This window comes from Haematobia irritans, chromosome 5 (assembly GCF_050003625.1).
Source record: "Haematobia irritans isolate KBUSLIRL chromosome 5, ASM5000362v1, whole genome shotgun sequence".
In the NCBI taxonomy this organism is placed as follows: domain Eukaryota; kingdom Metazoa; phylum Arthropoda; class Insecta; order Diptera; family Muscidae; genus Haematobia; species Haematobia irritans.
In genome coordinates, this window is record NC_134401.1 from 35,658,244 (window position 1) to 35,680,938 (window position 22,695).

Genomic DNA, 22,695 nt, shown 5'->3' on the forward strand with positions numbered 1-22,695 from the left:
GACAAAAATTGTTATAGAAATAAAATTTGGACAAATTTTTCTATACAAATAAGATTTTGTAAAATTTTCTATAGAAATAAAACGTTGTCAAAATTTCTATAGAAATAAAATTTTGTCAAATTTTGTAAAATTTTCTATAGAAATAAAACCTTGTCAAAATTTCTATAGAAATAAAATTTTGTCAAATTTTCTATAGAAATAAAATGTTGTCAAATTTTTTGTAGAAATAAAATTTTGTCAAATTTTCTATATAAATAAAATTTTATCTAATTATACAATTATTTTTCGAGCTTTATGGACAGATATAGATTAAAGAACATGGTTAATAGAGCCATTGAAAAGAAAACGGCAGATACAAATCTATACGCCTGAACTGTACATGTTTCGGTTCGGGCGAATGAACCTTTCCACAGCCTTTAGTAGAGAGATAACTCAATTTTGGGCCCTTTATGCTAACTCCTTATGGAGAAAACATTTGGGAAATTTCCTCTTACAAATTGAATCATCTTTTCTCCCACTATACATCATCTTTTCATATAACTTTCAAGTCCCTTAATCTTATTTTTATTTCGTTTTGTTACATAGTAGTGCAACAACACGAAATTTATTTTTAGAAAACTAATTTGCTAGAATTCACCTAAGTGGTGAACAGTCGAACAATGCTTTTTGTTTCTACAGTCAACTACAACAACATGTGACAACTTACAGAAACTGGTTTCCAGGATACAACAACAATTCTAACGCGTACATTAGTCGTGTTTTTCCTAGTTTTACGACGGGCTCATCGTTGCTTATTATATTTCAAAAATTCAAATTCAGAAATAAAATATTAAAATATTTCATTTCTATAGAAATAAAATTTTGACAAAAATTGTTATAGTTATTTCTATAACAATAAAATTTGGACAAATTTTTCTATACAAATAAAATTTTGTAAGATTTTCTATAGAAGGAAAATAATGTCAAATTTTTTATAGAAATAAAATTTTGACAAAAAATGTTATAGAAATAAAATTTTGGCAAAATTTTCCATAGAAATAAAATTATTTCTATAACAATAAAATTTGGACAAATTTTTCTATACAAATAAAATTTTGTAAGATTTTCTATAGAAGGAAAATAATGTCAAATTTTCCATAGAAATAAAATTTTGACAAAAATAGTTATAGAAATAAAATTTTGGCAAAATTTTCCATAGAAATAAAATTTGGACAAATTTTTCTATACAATTAAAATTTTGTTGTCAAATTTTTTATAGAAATAAAATTTTGTCAAATTTTTTATATAAATAAAATTTTGTCAAACATTTCTATACAAATAAAATTTTGACAAAATTTTCTATACCAATAAAATTTTTTCAAAAAATATAAACCGTTGACAAAATGTTTATAGAAATAACATTTTGACAAAATTTTCTATAAAAACAGTAAATGTATGATAAAAAAAAGGGAAAAGTAGCATTGGCTGCTAAGGCCATCAGCTAGACATAAAATTTTGACACTCTTTTCTATGGAAATACAACTTTGACAAAACTTTCTATAGAAATAAAATTTTGTCAAATTTTTTATAGAAATAAAATGTTGACGAATTTTTCGATAGGAATTCAATTTTGACAAAATTTGCTATGGAAAAAAAAATTTACAAAATTTTCTATAGAAATAAAATTTTGACAAATTTTCCTGTCGAAATAAAATTTCAGTAAAATTTTTTATAAAAATAAAATTTTGCAAAATAAGATTTGGTTTTTGTTTGGTAATTGTTTGCTAAAAGTTTCTCCAAATTTTTGGAAGATTGTTTTTGGCTCCAGTGGCAACCGTGCTTGAGGATCCTCTTGGAGGGGCAAATTGCATCCTATCCGGTTGAAATTTGCTAAGGGTGTTAATACATGGCTTCTAACAACCTTGCAAAAATTCGTCTATAGCAGTCCATAATTAGTACATAGCCAACATATAAACTGATCTCCAGATTGGAAATTTCGCCCTCTAATTACTTTGCGAAAAATTGTATAGGTTCATAATTATTTAAAAGGCTCCTCTATATAAACTGATCAAGAACATAATTGACTTATATAGGCATTTAATCTGCCTCCATATGGATTAAGACAAGTCTTACCACAACAAGTAATTCGCAACCTATGGTGGGGGATACATAAGATTCGACCTCGCCAATATATACGTATATAGTTGTTGTCCTCTTACTTAAAACTGGAGGCAAATGTTTTGAAACAACTTCTAATTTTTACTAAGACCCCACTCTACATATATGATTTCCGAAAATTGTTTAACGGTTTGTTGTTTAAACATTAAAAAATGCCTACATATACACCAAATGCATATGACATGCTTTCGAATTTAATAATCGTATATATGCGATATATGCATAAATTTATTATGATGACTTAAGATTGTCTAAATTTGACAAAAAATGTAAAGCAAAAATAACAAAAACAATGAAAGAATGTCATTTATCACAATTGTAGCCTATCGCCAGCCGGTTGGCGAGACCCAGTAAAGTCTCAACAATACATAAAGCAATCATCGTTCATTTGCCTCGAGTATTAAGCATAATTCTTTAAGATTTTTACTTAATTTTTTTGTTTGTTTTATTTTTGTGACTCATGAGATAAAAACGAATACCAAATACAAGGTGGTCAAGATTGCCATTGTAAAGGGTGATTCTTTTGAGGTTAGGATTTTCATGCATTAGTATTTGACAGATCACGTGGGATTTCAGACATGGTGTCAAAGAGAAAGATGCTCAGTATGCTTTGACATTTCATCATGAATAGACTTACTAACGAGCAACGCTTGCAAATCATTGAATTTTATTACCAAAATCAGTGTTCGGTTCGAAATGTGTTTCGCGCTTTACGTCCGATTTATGGTCTACATAATCGACCAAGTGAGCAAACAATTAAGTAAGCAAAATTGCCGCATTTGGAGTGAAGAGCAACCAGAAGCCGTTCAAGAACTGCCCATGCATCCCGAAAAATGCACTGTTTGGTGTGGTTTGTACGCTGGTGGAATCATTGGACCGTATTTTTTCAAAGATGCTGTTGGACGCAACGTTACGGTGAATGGCGATCGCTATCGTTCGATGCTAACAAACATTTTGTTGCCAAAAATGGAAGAACTGAACTTGGTTGACATGTGGTTTCAACAAGATGGCGCTACATGCCACACAGCTCGCGATTCTATGGCCATTTTGAGGGAAAACTTCGGAGAACAATTCATCTCAAGAAATGGACCGGTAAGTTGGCCACCAAGATCATGCGATTTGACGCCTTTAGACTATTTTTTGTGGGGCTACGTCAAGTCTAAAGTCTACAGAAATAAGCCAGAAACTATTCCAGCTTTGGAAGACAACATTTCCGAAGAAATTCGGGCTATTCCGGCCGAAATGCTCGAAAAAGTTGCCCAAAATTGGACTTTCCGAATGGACCACCTAAGACGCAGCCGCGGTCAACATTTAAATGAAATTATCTTCAAAAAGTAAATGTCATGGACCAATCTAACGTTTCAAATAAAGAACCGATGAGATTTTGCAAATTTTAGGCGTTTTTTTTTAAAAAAAAGTTATCAAGCTCTTAACAAATCACCCTTTACATATGGCAAAGAAAATATGTGCACATATTTCAAAAAACAATATAAAACAAATATAATGAAAATTAAATTTCAATAAACAAATTACCGAAAAAAAAAACATTTTTTGAAATGCTTCATTGAAAAGTTATTCAAATAAAATTAAATAATCTAGAAAGAACGACGGAGAGTTTGGTCCAATTGACAAAACTTTATGATACAATTTTATAAAATTGTGAGAAAATTTTCTATAGAACTAAAAATGCGACAACATTTTCTATAGAAATAAAAATTTTGACAAAATAAAATTAGTTCGATAAAAATTTTGTTAAAATTTTATTTCTATAGGAAACTTTGTAAAAATTTTATTTTGATAGAAACTTTTGTCAATATTTTATTTGAGTTGAAAATTTTGTCCAATTTAGATTCCTATAGAAAATTTTGTCAAAATTTTATTTCTATAGAAGATTAGGTTAGATTAGGTTAGGTTTGGTTTGGTTAGGTTAGGTTAGGTTAGGTTAGGTTAGGTTAGGTTAGGTTAGGTTAGGTTAGGTTAGGTTTGGTTAGGTTAGGATAGGTTAGGTTTGGTTTGGTTAGGTTAGGTTAGGTTAGGTTAGGTTAGGTTTAGATGGTAGCCCGATGTATCGGCTCACTTAGACTATTCAGTCCATTGTGATACCACATTGGTGAATTTTTCTCTTATCACTGAGTGCTGCCCGATTCCATGTTAAGCTCAATGACAAGGGACATCCTTTTTATAGCCGAGTCCGAACGGCGTTCCACATTGCAGTGAAACCACTTAGAGAAGCTTTGAAACCCTCAGAAATGTCATCAGCATTACTGAAGTGGGATAATCCACTGCTGAAAAACTTTTTGGTGTTCGGTCGAAGCAGGAATCGAACCCACGACCTTGTGTATGCAAGGCGGGCATGATAACCATTGCACCACGTTGGATCCCTATTTCTATAGAAAATTTTGTCACAAATTTATTTCTATCGGAATTTTTGTCAATATTTTATTTTTACGCAAAATTTTATTACTGTGATTTCAAAAATGTGTTCAAATTTTCTAAAGACATAAAAATTTGACAACATTTTCTATATAAATGAAATTTTGACAAAGTTTTCTACAGAAAATAAATAAAAATTCGACAAAATTTTCTATAGAAATCAACATTTTACAAAATTTTCTATAGCATAAAAATCTTGACAAAATTTTCTATAGAAATCCACATTTTACAAAATTTTGTATAGAAATAAAATTTTAACAAAATTTTCTATGAAAATAAAATTTTGACAAAATTTTCCATGGAATTTTGAAAAATATTGACAAAATAAAATATTTCTATAGAAAATTTTGTCACAATTTTATTTCTATCGGCAAAATTGTATTACTGTGATCTAAAAGCTGTGTTCAAATTTTCTAAAGACATAAAAGTTTTACAACATTTTCTATATAAATAAAATTTTGACAAAATTTTCTACAGAAAATAATTAAAAGTTGGACAAAATTTTCTATAGAAATAAAAATTCTCCAAAATTTTTAATAGAAATAAAATTTTGACAAAAGTTTCTATAAATATAAAATTGTGACACAATTTTCAAAACAATAAAATTTTGACAAAATTTTTAATAGAAATAAAATTTCGACAACATTTTCTATAGAAATAAAATTTTGACATTTTTTTATAGAAATAAAATTTGGACAACATTTTCTATAGAAATAAAATTTTCACAAAAATTACTATAGAACTAATATTAAAAAAAAAAATTCTATAGCAATAAAATTCTGACAAAATTTTCTATAAAAATAAAATTTTGACAAAATTTTCGTTAGAAATAAAATTTTGACAAATTTTTCTATAGAAATAAAATATTGACAAAATTTTCTATAGAAATAAAATTTTGACAAAAATTACTTTAGAACTAAAATTGTGAAAAAATTTTCTAAAGCAATAAAATTCTGAAAAAATTTTCTATAGAAATAAAATGTTTACAAAATTTCCTAAAGAAACAAAATTTGGACACCATTTTCTATAGAAAAAAAGAATTGACAAAACTTTCTATAGAAATAAAATTTTGACCAAATTTTCTATAGAAATAAAATTTTGACAAAATTTTCCATAGAAATAAAATTTTGACTATATTTTCTAGGGAAATAAAATTTTAACAAAATTTTTATCGAAATAAAATTTTGACAAAGTTTTGACAAATTTTCTAAAGAAATAAAAATTTTGACAAAATAAAATTATTTCGATAAAAATTTTGTTAAAATTTTATTTCTGTAGGAAATTTCGTCAAAATTTTATTTTAATAGAAACTTTTGTCAAAATTTTATTTCAATAGAAAATTTTGTCAAAATTTTATTTCTATACGAAATTTTGTTACAATTTTATTTCTATCGGAATTTTTGTCAAGATTTTTTTTTACTGTGATCTGAAAAATGTGTTCAAATTTTCAAAAGACATAACAATTTGACAAAGTTTTCTATAGAAATAAAATTTTGACAAAATTTTCTATAGAATTACAATTTTGACAAAATTTTCTATAGAAATAAAATGTTGACAAATTTTTCTATAGAAAAAAAATTGATAAAATTGTCTATAGAAATAAAAATTTTCACAAAATAAAATTATTTCTATAGATATTTTCTTAAAATGTTATTTCTATAGGAAATTTCGTCAAAATTTTATTTGAATAGAAACTTTTGTCAAAATTTTATTTTTTCATTCGTTTTGTTTTGTTATTGTTGGTTTTTGTTCTTTAATAATTGTTGTTGTTTTTTCGATTTCAGCTTAAAACCACACATTGACTAAACTACAAGTGTAGCTTAACCAACAGAGGAAAAGAATGTTTGTCAAATTTATTTGGGCAAAGCCCTATAGACTGCAAGATGGTTGGATGGACGAACGTTTCGGAATTACCACATTCCTCATCAGCATCCTCTACCTGCAGCAAAACTATCAACCAATTATCAGATTAAATTCAGGCAGTTCATTAAACCCAACAATAAACCACACTTGAACCCTCCGAAAAAAGGTTTTATATTGATAGCCGGCTTTTGCCGAAATAAATTCGTACAAACATTTCTCTTTTCCTTTGCCACCATCAAATCATCAATTTGAGTGCAGTTGGCTACACTTGTAGTTTAGTCAATGCATGGTCTTAAGTTGAAATCAAAAACAACGACAATGAAATAAAATTTTGACAAAATGTTCTATAGAAATAAAATTTTTACAAAATTTTCTATAGAAATAAAATTTTGACAAAATTTTCTATGGAAAAAAAATTAAAAAAATTTTCTATAGGAATAAAATTTTGACAAAATTTTCTATAGTAAGAAAATATTGACAAAATGTTCTATAGTAAAAAAATATTGACAAACATTTCTATAGAACTAAAATTTTCACAAAATTTTCTATAGAACTAAAATTGTAACAAAATTTTCTATAGAAATAAAATTTTGAGAAAATTTTCTATGGAATGTTAACAAATTTTTCAATGGAAATAAAATTTTGACAAAATTTTCTATGAAAATAAAATTTTGAAATTTTCTATAGAAATAAAATTTTGACAAAATTTTCTAGGGAAATAAAATTTTGACAAAATTTTTTATAGAAATAAAATTTGTACGAAAATTTTCTGTAGAAATAAAATTTTTACGAAAATTTTCATAGACAAAATCTGGTCTGGTGGATAGAAATAAAATTTAGACAAAAATCTCCAAAGAAATAACATTTTTGCGACATTTTCATAGAAATAAAATTTTGACAAAATTTTCTAGGGAAATAAAATGTTGACAAAATTTTTTATACAACTAAAATTTTGACAAAATTTTCTATAGAAATAAAATTTGTACAAAAATTTTCTGTAGAAATAAAATTTTTACGAAAATTTTCATAGACAAAATCTGGTTGGGTCGAGCTTTCGATCGTATATGTTAACATTTTTGCAAAATTTTCTCCGGAAATAAAATTTTGACAAAATTTTTTATAGAACTAAAATTTTGACAGAATTTTCTATAGAAATAAAATTTGTACGAAAATTTTCTGTAGAAATAAAATTTTTACAAAAATTTCTGCTCTGGTCGAGCTTTCAATCATATATACTTGTTTCAATTGAAATAAATTTAAAGTACATTTAATTGATATTAATTCCTGCTTAATTATTCTCGAATTGGTGTGTTTTTGTTTTTTTAATTGTTAAACATTTAATTTGACACAATTTCAAAATTATGATGTTATACGTTCCACATCATACTAGACGTGTCTGCTTCATAAGTTCTTTTCAATTTATTTCCCCATTAAATTTTATTAATTTTGTTTTGTTGTTGTCTATAATTTTTTGATGGATTTTTTGGCGCACCCTAAAAACATAAATTGGACGTGAGGGCAGCAAAAGACAATGTCTCTTTTTAAGGTGTGATTTATTCAATTCAATATCAAAGACCTAAGGCAGTCTCTGCAAATAAGACAAGATACCTATATGGTGTAGAATATATGTGAGTTTATTTGCTTTTATGATGAATTTATCTTAGCCGGAATACAAATGAGGACAACAAAATAAACAATAGCCGAATCCAATCAACTTATAGGCCACTTTCCTTTGGAAAAAACTAGAAGTGCCTGGATTATTTAAATATTTGTTATTGGTTTAAAGAACAACACTCTCAAGTAATTGAAGAAAACATTAAAGAAATCATAAATTATGAGAATAATAAAGGAATTCATTGAACTTCCATGATATTAGACACCTGTCTTGGTTTTTTTTTCTTTTTTTTTTAATTTGAATTCAAAAATTAATATCTAATGTTTATTGATCAAAGTGTTAATGATTTAGAGTGTTAAAGATAATTTCCAATTGGTGTGGGATGGGCATTATCCCACGTAATTTTAATTGACGAATTATAAAAAATTCACACCTCATTTGTTATGACCATGTAAGATAGTAATCAAATTGGACTAAAAAAATGGTATTGGTGATACATCTTAAAATATAATAAAATAAGTTTAATTATATATATATATATATTTATATATATATATATATATATATATATATATATATATATATATATATATATATATATATATATATATATATATATATATATATATATATATATATATATATATATATATATATATATATATATATATATATATATATATATAAGGGTGATTCTTTTGAGGTTAGGATTTTCATGCATTAGTATTTGCAGATCACGTGGGATTTCAGACATGGTGTCAAAGAGAAAGATGCTCAGTATGCTTTGACATTTCATCATGAATAGACTTACTAACGAGCAACGCTTGCAAATCATTGAATTTTATTACCAAAATCAGTGTTCGGTTCGAAATGTGTTTCGCGCTTTACGTCCGATTTATGGTCTACATAATCGACCAAGTGAGCAAACAATTAATGCGATTGTGACCAAGTTTCGCACTCAGTTTACTTTATTGGACATTAAACCAACCACACGAATGCGTACAGTGCGTACAGAAGAGAATATTGCGTCTGTTTCTGAGAGTGTTGCTGAAGACCGTGAAATGTCGATTCGTCGCCGTTCGCAGCAATTGGGTTTGTGTTATTCGACCACATGGAAGATTTTACGCAAAGATCTTGGTGTAAAACCGTATAAAATACAGCTCGTGCAAGAACTGAAGCCGAACGATCTGCCACAACGTCGAATTTTCAGTGAATGGGCCCTAGAAAAGTTGGCAGAAAATCCGCTTTTTTATCGACAAATTTTGTTCAGCGATGAGGCACATTTCTGGTTGAATGGCTACGTAAATAAGCAAAATTGCCGCATTTGGAGTGAAGAGCAACCAGAAGCCGTTCAAGAACTGCCCATGCATCCCGAAAAATGCACTGTTTGGTGTGGTTTGTACGCTGGTGGAATCATTGGACCGTATTTTTTCAAAGATGCTGTTGGACGCAACGTTACGGTGAATGGCGATCGCTATCGTTCGATGCTAACAAACTTTTTGTTGCCAAAAATGGAAGAACTGAACTTGGTTGACATGTGGTTTCAACAAGATGGCGCTACATGCCACACAGCTCGCGATTCTATGGCCATTTTGAGGGAAAACTTCGGAGAACAATTCATCTCAAGAAATGGACCGGTAAGTTGGCCACCAAGATCATGCGATTTGACGCCTTTAGACTATTTTTTGTGGGGCTACGTCAAGTCTAAAGTCTACAGAAATAAGCCAGCAACTATTCCAGCTTTGGAAGACAACATTTCCGAAGAAATTCGGGCTATTCCGGCCGAAATGCTCGAAAAAGTTGCCCAAAATTGGACTTCCGAATGGACCACCTAAGACGCAGCCGCGGTCAACATTTAAATGAAATTATCTTCAAAAAGTAAATGTCATGGACCAATCTAACGTTTCAAATAAAGAACCGATGAGATTTTGCAAATTTTATGCGTTTTTTTAAAAAAAAAAGTTATCAAGCTCTTAACAAATCACCCTTTATAAATATATATATATATATTTTTTTTTTCTTCAAGGAAAAATTATTTTCAAAGTCAATAGTTTGTGTTACTTTTTTAAAAAATTAATTATTTTATTATGTGAAAGCCTGTAGCTATAACTACATTTTATTAATTTCTAGCTAACTTCACCTAAGCTTTTACATTTGAATTCATCACGTAGGGTGAAATATGTCAATATTTCATATTTTTTTTTTTCTAATCTACAAAAAAAAATTAATCTATTATAAAATAGACTAGAAACAAAAAGAATTAATCATAAGCTATTTATAGGAATAATGACATTATTTTCCACTATGGTGAATTTTTTTAATTCGTCTGATAACAGGAGTAGAGTACCGCTATTCAATGATTAAACAATAAAGAAAATTAATTATAATTTTTCATTTTAGTTCCCAGTTATATTTGAGAATGGAGAAAATATTGTCTCACTATTTTAAACTATGTTTCAAATAATGCAAATTTATTTACTAATTAATAATGCAGTATTTATTGTTAAGTTTATCGTTAGTCGCAATCTTGTTTAGAAGAAATCAATCAGAAGGTGATGATTTAAATATAGTTGCAGCATCACGAACCTCAGCTGCATGACGTATATCGTAGACATACGCTAATTACCATGAAACATTAGCGGTATGACAATGGAAAGTACACGCAGAAAAATAAAATTTGGTAGGAACAAATCAAATTGAAGTTCTAGTACTAATTGAAGAGTTTCTATTATTCCTAAATTAACGAAAATTGTATTTCATTTTAATTTTTATTTTGTTATACCCTCCATCATAGAATGGGGGTATATTAACTTTGTCATTCCGTTTATAACACATCGAAATATTGCTCTAAGACCCCATAAAGTATATATATTCCGGGTCCTGCTGAAATTCTGAGTCGATCTAAGCATGTCCGTCCGTCCGTCCGTTGAAATCACGCTAACTTCCGAAACGAAACAAGCTATCGACTTGAAACTTGGCACAAGTAGTTGTTATTCATGTAGGTCGGATGGTATTGCAACTGGGCCATATCGGACCACTTTTACGTATAGCCCCCATATAAACCGACGCTCAGATTTGGCATGCGGAGCCTCTTGGAGGAGCAAAATTCATCCGATCCGGTTGAAATTTGGTACATGGTGTTAGTATATGGTCTCTAACAACCATGCAAAAATTGCTCCACACGGGTCCATAATTATATTTAACCCCCATTTAAACCGATCCCACAGATTTGGCCTACGGAGCCTCTTGGAGGAGCAAAATTTATCCGATCCGGTTGAAATTTGGTAAGTGGTGGTAGTATATGGTTTCTAACAACCATGCAAAAATTGGTCCACATCTGTCCATAATTATATATAGCCCCCATATACACCGATCCTCAGATTTGGCTTGCGGAACCTGTAAGAGAAGCAAATTTCATGCGATCATGGTGTTAGTCTCTAACAACCATGCAAAAATTAGTACATATCGGTCAATAATTATATATAGCCCCCATATAAACCGATCCCCAGATTTGAACTCCGGAGCCTCATGGATGAGCAAAATTCATCCGATTCGGTAGAAATTTGGTACGTGGTGTTAGTATATGGTCGCTAACAACCATGCAGGAATTAGTCCATACCGGTCCATAATTAACAACCATGCCAAAATTGGTCCATATCGACCTATAGTTATAAATAGCCGACCCCCAAAAATAATCTACCAAAATTTCTATAGAAAATTTTGTCAAAATTTTATTGCTTTAGAAATTTTTTTTCAAAATTTTATTGCTTTAGATTTTCTTAAATTTATTTCTATAGAAAATATTGTCATTGTTATTACTTTAGAAATTTTTTTTCAAAAATTTATTTCTATAGAAAATTTTGTCAAACTGAATTATATACGTATTTAGTCGGCCTTTTTTGGTTTAATATATGGACTAACTTGCAATTTAGAAGACGGTGTTAAGAAGTTTTAAGATACCTTGCCATCGGCAAGTTGAGGCATTATGTTACCTGGGAGTGAAATCTCAGGGAAATGGCTTTCAGGCTAATGTCACAACTGCCTCCGACCCGTTAAACCCCTGACAGGGCTTGACGAACGCTCTGTGTCACGTAACCATTAAGTTGGCAATGTAGGTTCATCTGATACGACATTCAGATTAGCCACCGACCTGGATCTGAACACAAGTACCCGAAAGGTCTTGTGTCAATCCCCAAAACTCTGTACAACTCAAGAAATGACATAGAAGTAAATGATTCCGCGAGGATTTTTGCGAACTACTGCTCGCCAAAAGAGAAGTACATAGCAAACATGAGATTATCAGAATAAGAGGTCCTATTATTATTGCTGACAAGGCGACATTTGCCTCTAGAAATAGAGTTGATTATAGACGACGTTGGTATAAGTACAAGATCGTCAATCAAGTACTTGGCGCTAGGATTAGACACAAAACTAACGTATTTCAAACAGATAAAGTATAAAATGACAAAAACTGCCACGATAATGGCTCGGTTGAGCCGTCCTATGGCAAATATTGGAGGACCGCTACCAAGTAAAAAGAAAGTACCCAAGGAGACAATAGACAGCATACACCTATATGGATCTTAAATCTGGGCGCCGACATTAATCGTACAATGGCAGATCTCTGCCCTAAAGGTTACACCAGGGTACCGCACAGTACCGGGAGAAGCCGAACTAGTGATAGCGAGAGAAGACATCCAACGACAAACAATAGAGAAATGGCAAAAACGCTAGAGAAACTAAAGAAGAGGCAGATGGACACATCGACTTATAACAGATAGCCGGGTATGGCGATACAGAAAACACGGCGAAGTGAACTACTACATAACCCAGGTACTATATGGCCACGGCTATTTTCGTAAATATGTGAACCATGTGGGGAAATGCAGTACGAATACGGGCATATTCGAGGATGCAGAAATTGTTGATGATGCAGACCACACCTTTTTCAAATGTAGCCGATCGATAGAACGACACAGGGAAGTGGAGAATGTGATCGGTCGTATCTCCCCTTGAAATATAGTCAACAGAATGATACTGAATAAGAGGCACTGGGATGTTGGAAGAAGGCCGACATGGATCTGGCTGGTGTCATCAACTGAGACGGAGTCCGGCACACGACATGTGGAAGCACTGTCAGTTGCACAAAGCATTTTACCATCCTCACCCGCAAACAAAATTAATTAAATTAAAATAAAACAAGTATATACGGCCGTAAGTTCGGCCAGGCCGAATCTTATGTACCCTCCACCATGGATTGCATAGAAACTGGTACTAAAGACTGTCATCCACAATCGAATTATTTGGGTTGCGGTAACTCTTGCCGATGGCAGGGTATCTTAATACTTCTCAACACCGTCTTCTCAATTGTAAGTTAGTCCATACGGGGTATATATTAAACAAAAAAAGGCCGATTAAATACGTAACACAGCTTGACAAAATTTTCTATAGAAATAAAATTTTGAACAAATATTCTATATCAATAAAATTTTGACAAAATTTTCTATAAAAATAAAATTTTGACAAAATTTTCTATAGAAATAAAATTTTGACAAAATTTTCTATAGACCGATATGGACCAATTTTGGCATGGTCGTTAGCGGCCATATTCTAGAGCAATGTACCAAATTTTCCACATACCTAATTTCAACCGGACCGGATGAATTTTGCTCCTCCAAGAGCTCCGGAGGTCACATCTGGGGATCGATTTAAATGGGGGTTATATATAATGAAGACCGCTATGGACCAAGTTTCGCATGGTTGTTAGAGACCATATACTAACACCACGAACCAAATTTCAACCGAACCGAATGAATTTTGCTCATCCATGAGGCTTCGGAGGTCAAATCTGGGGATCGGTTTATATGGGGGCTATATATAATTATGAACCGATATGGACCAATTCCTGCATGGTTGATAGAGACCATATACTAACACGATATACCAAATTTCAATCGGATCGGATGAATTTTGCTAATCCATGAGGCTCTGGAGGTCAAATCTGGGAATCGGTTTAAATGGGGGATATATATAATTATGGACCGATGCGGACCAATTTTTGCATGGTTGTTAAAGACCATATACTAACACCATGTACCAAATTTCAGCCGGATCGGATGAAATATGTTTCTTTTAGAGGCTCCGCAAGTCAAGTCGAGGGATCGGTTTATATGGGTGCTATATATAATTATGGACCGATGCGAATTTTGCATGGTAGTTAGAGACCATATACTAACACCACGAACCAAATTTCAACCGAAGCAGATGAAACTTGCTTCTCTTCGAGGCTCCGCAAACCAAATCTGGGGTTCGGTTTATATGGGTGCTATATATAATTATGGACCGATGCGGACCAATTTTTGCACGGTTGTTAGAGACCATATACTAACACCATGTACCAAATTTCAGCCGGATCGGATGAAATTTGCTTCTCTTAGAGGCTTCGCAAGCCAAATCTGGGGGTTTATATGGGGGCTATATAAAGGGTGATTCTTTTGAGGTTAGGATTTTCATGCATTAGTATTTGACAGATCACGTGGGATTTCAGACATGATGTCAAAGAGAAAGATGCTCAGTATGCTTTGACATTTCATCATGAATAGACTTACTAACGAGCAACGCTTGCAAATCATTGAATTTTATTACCAAAATCAGTGGCAGAAAATCCGCTTTTTTATCGACAAATTTTGTTCAGCGATGAGGCTCATTTCTGGTTGAATGGCTACGTAAATAAGCAAAATTGCCGCATTTGGAGTGAAGAGCAACCAGAAGCCGTTCAAGAACTGCCCATGCATCCCGAAAAATGCACTGTTTGGTGTGGTTTGTACGCTGGTGGAATCATTGGACCGTATTTTTTCAAAGATGCTGTTGGACGCAACGTTACGGTGAATGGCGATCGCTATCGTTCGATGCTAACAAACTTTTTGTTGCCAAAAATGGAAGAACTGAACTTGGTTGACATGTGGTTTCAACAAGATGGCGCTACATGCCACACAGCTCGCGATTCTATGGCCATTTTGAGGGAAAACTTCGGAGAACAATTCATCTCAAGAAATGGACCGGTAAGTTGGCCACCAAGATCATGCGATTTGACGCCTTTAGACTATTTTTTGTGGGGCTACGTCAAGTCTAAAGTCTACAGAAATAAGCCAGCAACTATTCCAGCTTTGGAAGACAACATTTCCGAAGAAATTCGGGCTATTCCGGCCGAAATGCTCGAAAAAGTTGCCCAAAATTGGACTTTCCGAATGGACCACCTAAGACGCAGCCGCGGTCAACATTTAAATGAAATTATCTTCAAAAAGTAAATGTCATGGACCAATCTAACGTTTCAAATAAAGAACCGATGAGATTTTGCAAATTTTATGCGTTTTTTTTAAAAAAAAAGTTATCAAGCTCTTAACAAATCACCCTTTATAATTATGGACTGATATGGACCAATTTTTGCAAGAGCATATACTAACATCATGTACCAAATTTCAACCGGATCGGATGAATACGTAAAAGTGGTCCGATATGGCCCATTTGCAATACCATCCGACCTACATCAATAACAACTACTAGTGCCAAGTTTCAAGTCGATAGCTTGTTTCGTTCGGAAGTTAGCGTGATTTCTCACACGGACGGACGTACATGCTTAGATCCACCACTTCACCACGGCCCAGAATATATATACTTTATGGGGTCTTAGAGCAATATTTCGTTGTGTTACAAACGGAATGACAAAGTTAATATACCCCCCGATCCTATGGTGGAGGGTATAATAAACTCGAAAGCTTTAAAACTGAATAGAACAATTTCTTCTCACTTATTTATAGTGTCACGATTTAACATAATAAATTATGTTTAACACATTAATATTTCTAAACACTTTACTAGCCAACCTCTAAATTGTTGAAGACAGAAAATTCAACATAAGTTAAGGTAATGATGATGATGTATTCAATATATTTTTCATTAGCATGAAACTAAGCTACCTTAAATAATTTGGAAATGACGTACGACACAGACATTCGCTCATTAGCATTAAACAATAGCAAGAGATACAAACAAACAACAAAAATTCTCACAAATATTTTGCAACAACAAAAAATCATTAAAATGATTTTTTATTATTTAGAAAGAAAAAAAAAAACAAAGAAAAATATATTTCAGTTTCTTCACTTATTTTTTTCTATATTTTAAAATTAAATTCAAATATTCACACATTGCCAGCGTGAGCATTTGGCATTAGCAACAGGTGTTCAAAATTATTTAAATAAATATAAAAATTCTAATAAAATCCATAAAATCAATAATAATCAATCAATGAAAAGTGCAAACTTTGCTAAAAAAATGTATAAAAAGAAATACTTACATCAATGGATGAGCTCATCTCATCGAACATTGTCTTCAAATCCCTCTGATTACCCAGCATCAGTGGCAGAATTTGTTTCTCATGCAATTCCAAAATTTCTCCAATATTACCCAGCAATTGCTGTTTCATCTCATCACCCTTTAACGTATCGGGCAATTTGTCATATTTATCCAAATCACCATAATTCTGCATTCCTTTTTTCAAATTATTGATGTAATTTCCTTCGGTTTGCAATAGCTCATCAATAATGTAACTGATTTTACGTGATGAATAGATTTCGGTATGATCACATGGTAGTAGATTTTCCAAAGAGATGGTATCTTCATCCTCATGGCTGTATAGTTCGTTGGGGGGTAGATAAGTAAGAAGAAATGAATAGAGTTTTGAAAAAATTGGAAAATGTCGTTTTTTGTAATGCTACAAATGGTTTTGTTTGATATGTTGTACTATTAAGGAGACCAGAGATTTTTCATAAATTTTGTTTTTTTTTTTTTTTAAGTATTCAATATTTGAAACGTCGATTTATTTGGGAAGCATGCAAGATTTACTAAATTCGTGTCTCCCAAATTTCAAAAAAATTGCTCCTATCTTGAACTTCATATCGATGGCCTCATTCCAGAGTACGCTAAGTCGACTTACATGTTTTGATGGAGTTCGCTGTTTTTTATTCGGATTTATGTGAATTGCATCCTGTCAAAATTTGGAATTTATTGGACACTTCTATCAAAAGTTATGGTTAATATTGTACTTAGCCTGTTATTAAAGTTTTAAAAAATGTCCAATCCAAAAAGCTTTGTTCGGTCTAAAGTGACCTAAGTAATTTTTAGCCATGGTCTATTATCACTATTTTGAGTTCGTACATACTAAAAAAAATTATAAAAATATGATTTTAAGACCGAAAATATCTTATACGGGTTTTGAGAAATTTCAAAAAACAAAACTATGAACTTGTTTCCTGTAAAATTCACTTTTTAGACTTAGCGCACTTTGGAATGTAAATATGGTACTAAAGCCATTTTTGCAATTTTGAACTCCAATATTTTCCTTCAAACTACGAAATTTCTTTAACAAGTGAAAAGTACACCCAGAGAAGGAATATGATCACCTCAAACATGTTTTAAGAGCAAAATGTTATTTTTGGGTGGTGACCATGTAACATGGTTTTCGCAACCATGTTATTTGCTCGGAAATCATGTATCTGATTTCGGCAAGCAGGTTATATTTGACGAGAAAATAACATTTTAGTGCAAACATGTTACCTGGTCACCATACAAAAATAACATTTTGCTCTTGAAACATGTTTGAGGTGATCATATTCCTTCTCTGCGTGTAATAATACCTATAAAATTTTCTTTAATTTGTCGAAAACTATTTACTTAGTTTTATGAAATTGGCATGGCATCTATTAGAAAAGAGGAAATCGCTCAATTATTGTGGTTAATGTATAAAAATTTGTTAAAATCTTACTATATATTTATGTAAGAGCTATATGTTAGACTAAGTAAGATTGGCTAATACATCCAAATTTGGGCTAAATCATGATTTTAGCGGCAAAAAATGTTTTCCAACAAGTTAGCTTCACAAAATTTGGTGAGTAGATTTGTAGTTATAAACAAGTATATACGGCCGTAAGTTTGGCCAGGCCGAATCTTATGTACCATCCACCATGGATTGCGTAGAAACTTCTACGAAAGACTGTCATCCACAATCGAATTACTTGGGTTGTGATATCTTAAAACTTCTTAACATCTTTTTCAAAATTGTGAGTTAGTCCATACGTGGTAGAGAGCCAGAATTGAAATATGGGGGCTATATACAATTATGAACTTGATATGGACCAATTTTTGTGTGATTGGGGATCGATTTATCTGAGGGCTATACACAACTATAGACCGATATGGACCTAGTTAGGCATGGTTGTTAACGGCCACATATTAGCACAATGTACCAAATTTCAACTGACTCGGATGAAATTTGCTCCTCCAAGAGGCTCCAAAACCAAATCTCGGGATCGGTTTATATGGGGGCTATAAATGATTATGGACTGATATGGACCACTTTTGACATGGTTGTTAAATATCATATACTACCACCACGTACCAAATTTCAACCAGATCGGATGAATTTTGCTTCTCCAAAAGGCACCGGAGGTCAAATCTAGGGATCGGTTTATATGGGGGCTATATATAATTATGGACTGATATGAACCAATACCTGCATGGTTGTTCGATACCATATACTAACATCACGTACCAAATTTCAACAGAATCCGATGAATCTTGCTCTTCCGAGGGGATCCGAAGGTCAAATCTGGGGATCGGTTTATATGGGGCCTATATATAGTTATGGACCGATTTCGACCAATTTTTGCACGGGTGTTTGAGGCCATATATTAACACCACGTACAAAATTTCAACTGAATCAGATGAATTTTGGTCTTCCAAGAGGCTCCGGAGTTCAAATCTGGTGATCGGTTTATATGGGGGCTATATACGATGTAGACCAATTTTTGCATGGTCATTATATACCATATACTAACACCATGTACCAAATTTCAGCCGGATCGGATGAAATTTGCTGCTCTTAGAGGCTCCGCAAGCCAAATCGGGGGATCTGTTTATATTGGGGCTATATGTAATTATGGACCGATGTGGACCAATTTTTGCATGGTTGCATGGACCAATTTTGGCATGGTTGTTAGAGACCATATACTAACACCATGTACAAAATTTCAACTGGATCAGATGAAATTTGCTCCTCCAAGAGGCTCCGGAGGTCAAATCTGGGGATCGGTTTATATGGGGGCTATATATAAATATGGATCGATATGATCCAATGTTTGCATGGTTGTTAGAGACCATATACTAACACCACGTATGAAATTTGCTCTTCCAAGAGGCTCCGAGGTCAAATCTGGGGATCGGTTTATATGGGGTCTATACGTAAACGTATGGTCCGATATGGCCCGTTTTCAATACCATCTGACCTACATCAATAACAACTAATTGTTCCAAGTTTCAAGGCGATAGCTTGTTCCGTTCGGAAGTTAGCGTGAATTCCACAGACAGCCGGACGGACGGACGGACATAGCTAGATTTACTCAGAATTTTACCGCGACCAAGAATATATATACTGTATGGGGTCTTAGATCAATATTTGTTCACAAAAATTTTCCAAACACATGGTTTCATAAATTATATGAAAACAATTCATAAATTCAAAAATACAGGTTTTCATTGACTATGAATGTGTACATAATATGAATGGAAATTTTAATATTACAAATGAAGTATACATATTTTTGTCATTGAAAAATATGTACCTTTACATAATAAAGGGTGATACGGTCAAAATTTGGTCAATATAAACTTGACGTATTTCTTTCAATTTTGCCTTTAAAAAACCTGAACACCCCTCATTTTGAAGGTGTGTGTGTAGAATGTTGCTCCTATTTTGATTTTGGAAATCACTCTTCAGTTGTCAAAATGCCGTCCAAGCAAGAAGAGCAGCGTATCAAAATTTTGCTCGCGCATCGCGAAAATCCAAGCTACTCGCACGCAAAGCTGGCAAAATCGCTAAAAGTTGCCAAATCAACCGTTACAAATGTAATTAAAGTGTTTGGGGAACGTTTGTCGACAGCCAGGAAGTCTGGATCGGGGGGGAATCGAAAACCGGAAGACGCTGAGACGACAAAGAGAGTTACCGGTAGTTTCAAGCGAAACCCTAACCTCTCTCTCCGCAAATAAGCTGGGTGTATCGCCTAAAACCGTGCATCGAGCCAAAAAACGAGCCGGACTATCGACTTACAAGAGGGTAGTGACTACAAATCGCGATGATAAACAAAATACGACGGCCAAAGCGCGATCCCGGAGGCTGTACACGACGATGCTGACGAAGTTTGACTGCGTGGTAATGGACGACGAAACCTACGTCAAAGCCGACTACAAGCAGCTTCCGGGACAGGAGTTTTATACGGCAAAAAGAAGGGGAAAGGTAGCAGATATTTTCAAAGCACATAAAACTGTCAAAGTTCACAAAGAAATATCTGGTTTGGCAAGCCATCTGTACCTGTGGCTTGAAAAGCAGCATTTTCATAGCTTCCGGGACTGTCAACCAAGAAATTTACCTGAAAGAGTGTTTGAATAAACGTCTGCTGCCTTTCCTGAAGAAATACGGATGTTCCGTACTGTTTTGGCCGGATTTGGCATCTTGTCATTACGGTAAAAAGGCCATGGAGTGGTACGCCGCCAACAACGTGCAGGTGGTTCCCAAGGACAAGAACCCTCCCAACATGCCAGAGCTCCGCCCAATTGAGAAATACTGGGCTATTGTCAAGCGGAACCTAAAGAAGACCAAAAAAACTGCTAAGGACGAGCCGCAGTTCAAGGCAAACTGGCTTTCTGCGGCGAAGAAGGTGGACAAGGTGGCTGTACAAAAGCTGATGGCAGGTGTCAAGCATGAGGCTCGACAATTCAGATTTGGAAAAGCGAAAGCCTAACTGAATATTTTTTCCTGAATTTTATACTAATTGAACTTGAAAAAGAAATTTAATTTGATTTTTTAAATAAACGATTTCACCGATTTACACGCGTTTTCCCTTGACCAAATTTTGGCCGTATCACCCTTTATGCCGGACGATATATGGGAACTGACTACATGACGACACGGCATATGTATGAGAATAACCTGGTTTCAATTATCCCGAGCATAGAGGACTGGGACGAAAATAGGATACATCTATACGGACGGCTCGAAAATGGCCCAGGGTACAGGCAGCGGAATTTACTGTAAGGAGTTGGAACTTAAGGAGCAGAGAATGAAGCCGACCCATTTTTGTCGGCGGGGGCTAATACTAATTTTTTGCCTCCGGCGGCTGCGTCTTGATGGCTAAGCCGATATAAATTTGTCTTATCGACGGCGGACAATTATCCATAATAAAATCAATTTGATGTTATCCGAATGGTAATGAGATTATTTGTACAACTTATCTTACAATCACATTTACACATAATTCAAAGGTTCTGAGCCAAATTTTTGCAAAATTATTATAGCAACTTGATACTGACTGAATTTGGGTGGAAAGTTAAACATTTTGACAAAAAATGCAACCATCATTAATATTTTTTTCTGATTCAAATCAATATTTTTGATTAATTGGCGGCGTACTTTGAGTCGAGATGAGTCGACAAATTCGGCGACGGCTTCGACTGGTAAAAACTAGTCGGCGTCGGCTAAAATCGGCGGCGCGACTCGGCGGCTTCATTCTCTGTTAAGGAGTCCTTTAAGTTGGACGATAAATGCAGCATTTGTCAGGCTGAAATATTTGCTATTGAAAAAGCTGCGGATCTTCTATCGATGAGGCCGTTATTTAGATGCAATATCAGCATTTTCATCGATAGTCAGACAGCTATAAAGGCCCTGGGCAATACGAACATAAGGTCGAAGGTAGTCAGCCGCTGTCGTAGATAGGTTACGCTTCTCACTGAATAGCATAATGTAACTCTGTGCTGGGTACCTGTACATTATGACATAACTGGGAATGAAGAGCCATATGCACTGGCTAAGGAAGGCGCAGGTGGCACGGATAACGTCATTTCGTACGTTTTTCGTCGGCTTTCTTTGTTTATTTACGGGATCAATAGCAAATATGAAGATTTACGATGGGCTTCATCTATAGTCTGTGAATCAACGAAACTGGTATGGAACGAGTATAATATTAGGAATAGAGGTGTGCGCGTGACACGAAATTCTCGTGACACGCGTGATTCACACGTGAATCACGTGAGTCTTGAACAAAATCCAAAGCAAGTCTCGTGAATGTGCGTGAATGGGACTAAAATAAATATGTCGTGCGTGTGCGTGAGAAATAAAATCGCTTCGTGAATGTGCGTGAATAAAATTTCTGCAAAGTCACGCTCACGAAAAAATCAAGATTTAATTCATACTCGTATGTTAACTGAAATTAATTTAGCTCTCGAACTATATTCTACTTTTGGAGTTTGTTACCTTTGCTGATTTCCGTTTGGAAAATGTCGTGAGGCTCGTGAATCACGAATCACCTTAAAAGTAGTTCGTGCGTGAGCGTGCGTGAGTACTGGTTTTCATTTCGTGAATATGCATGAATGGCATTGGCTACAACACGTATCGTGCGTGAGCGTGCGTGAATAAACATTTTGCTTCGTGAATGTGCCTGAGTGTGAGTGAAATTTCAGTCACGCGCACACCTCTAATTAGGAACTCTGAAATCCTGATGTCATTGCAAAGAGAGGAT

The 22,695-nt window shown here is 33.4% G+C and overlaps 1 protein-coding gene across 2 annotated transcripts in view; it reads right to left on the bottom strand.

Moving 5' to 3' along the window:
• LOC142238907 (uncharacterized) overlaps window positions 1-22,695 on the bottom strand; it is a 50,913-nt gene that overhangs the window by 17,584 nt on the left and 10,634 nt on the right. For both annotated transcript variants that reach the window (XM_075310639.1, XM_075310638.1), the window contains one exon: window positions 16,425-16,758. In XM_075310639.1, the coding sequence (XP_075166754.1) occupies window positions 16,425-16,758 (334 nt within the window). The remainder of the gene's footprint in view (window positions 1-16,424; window positions 16,759-22,695) is intronic.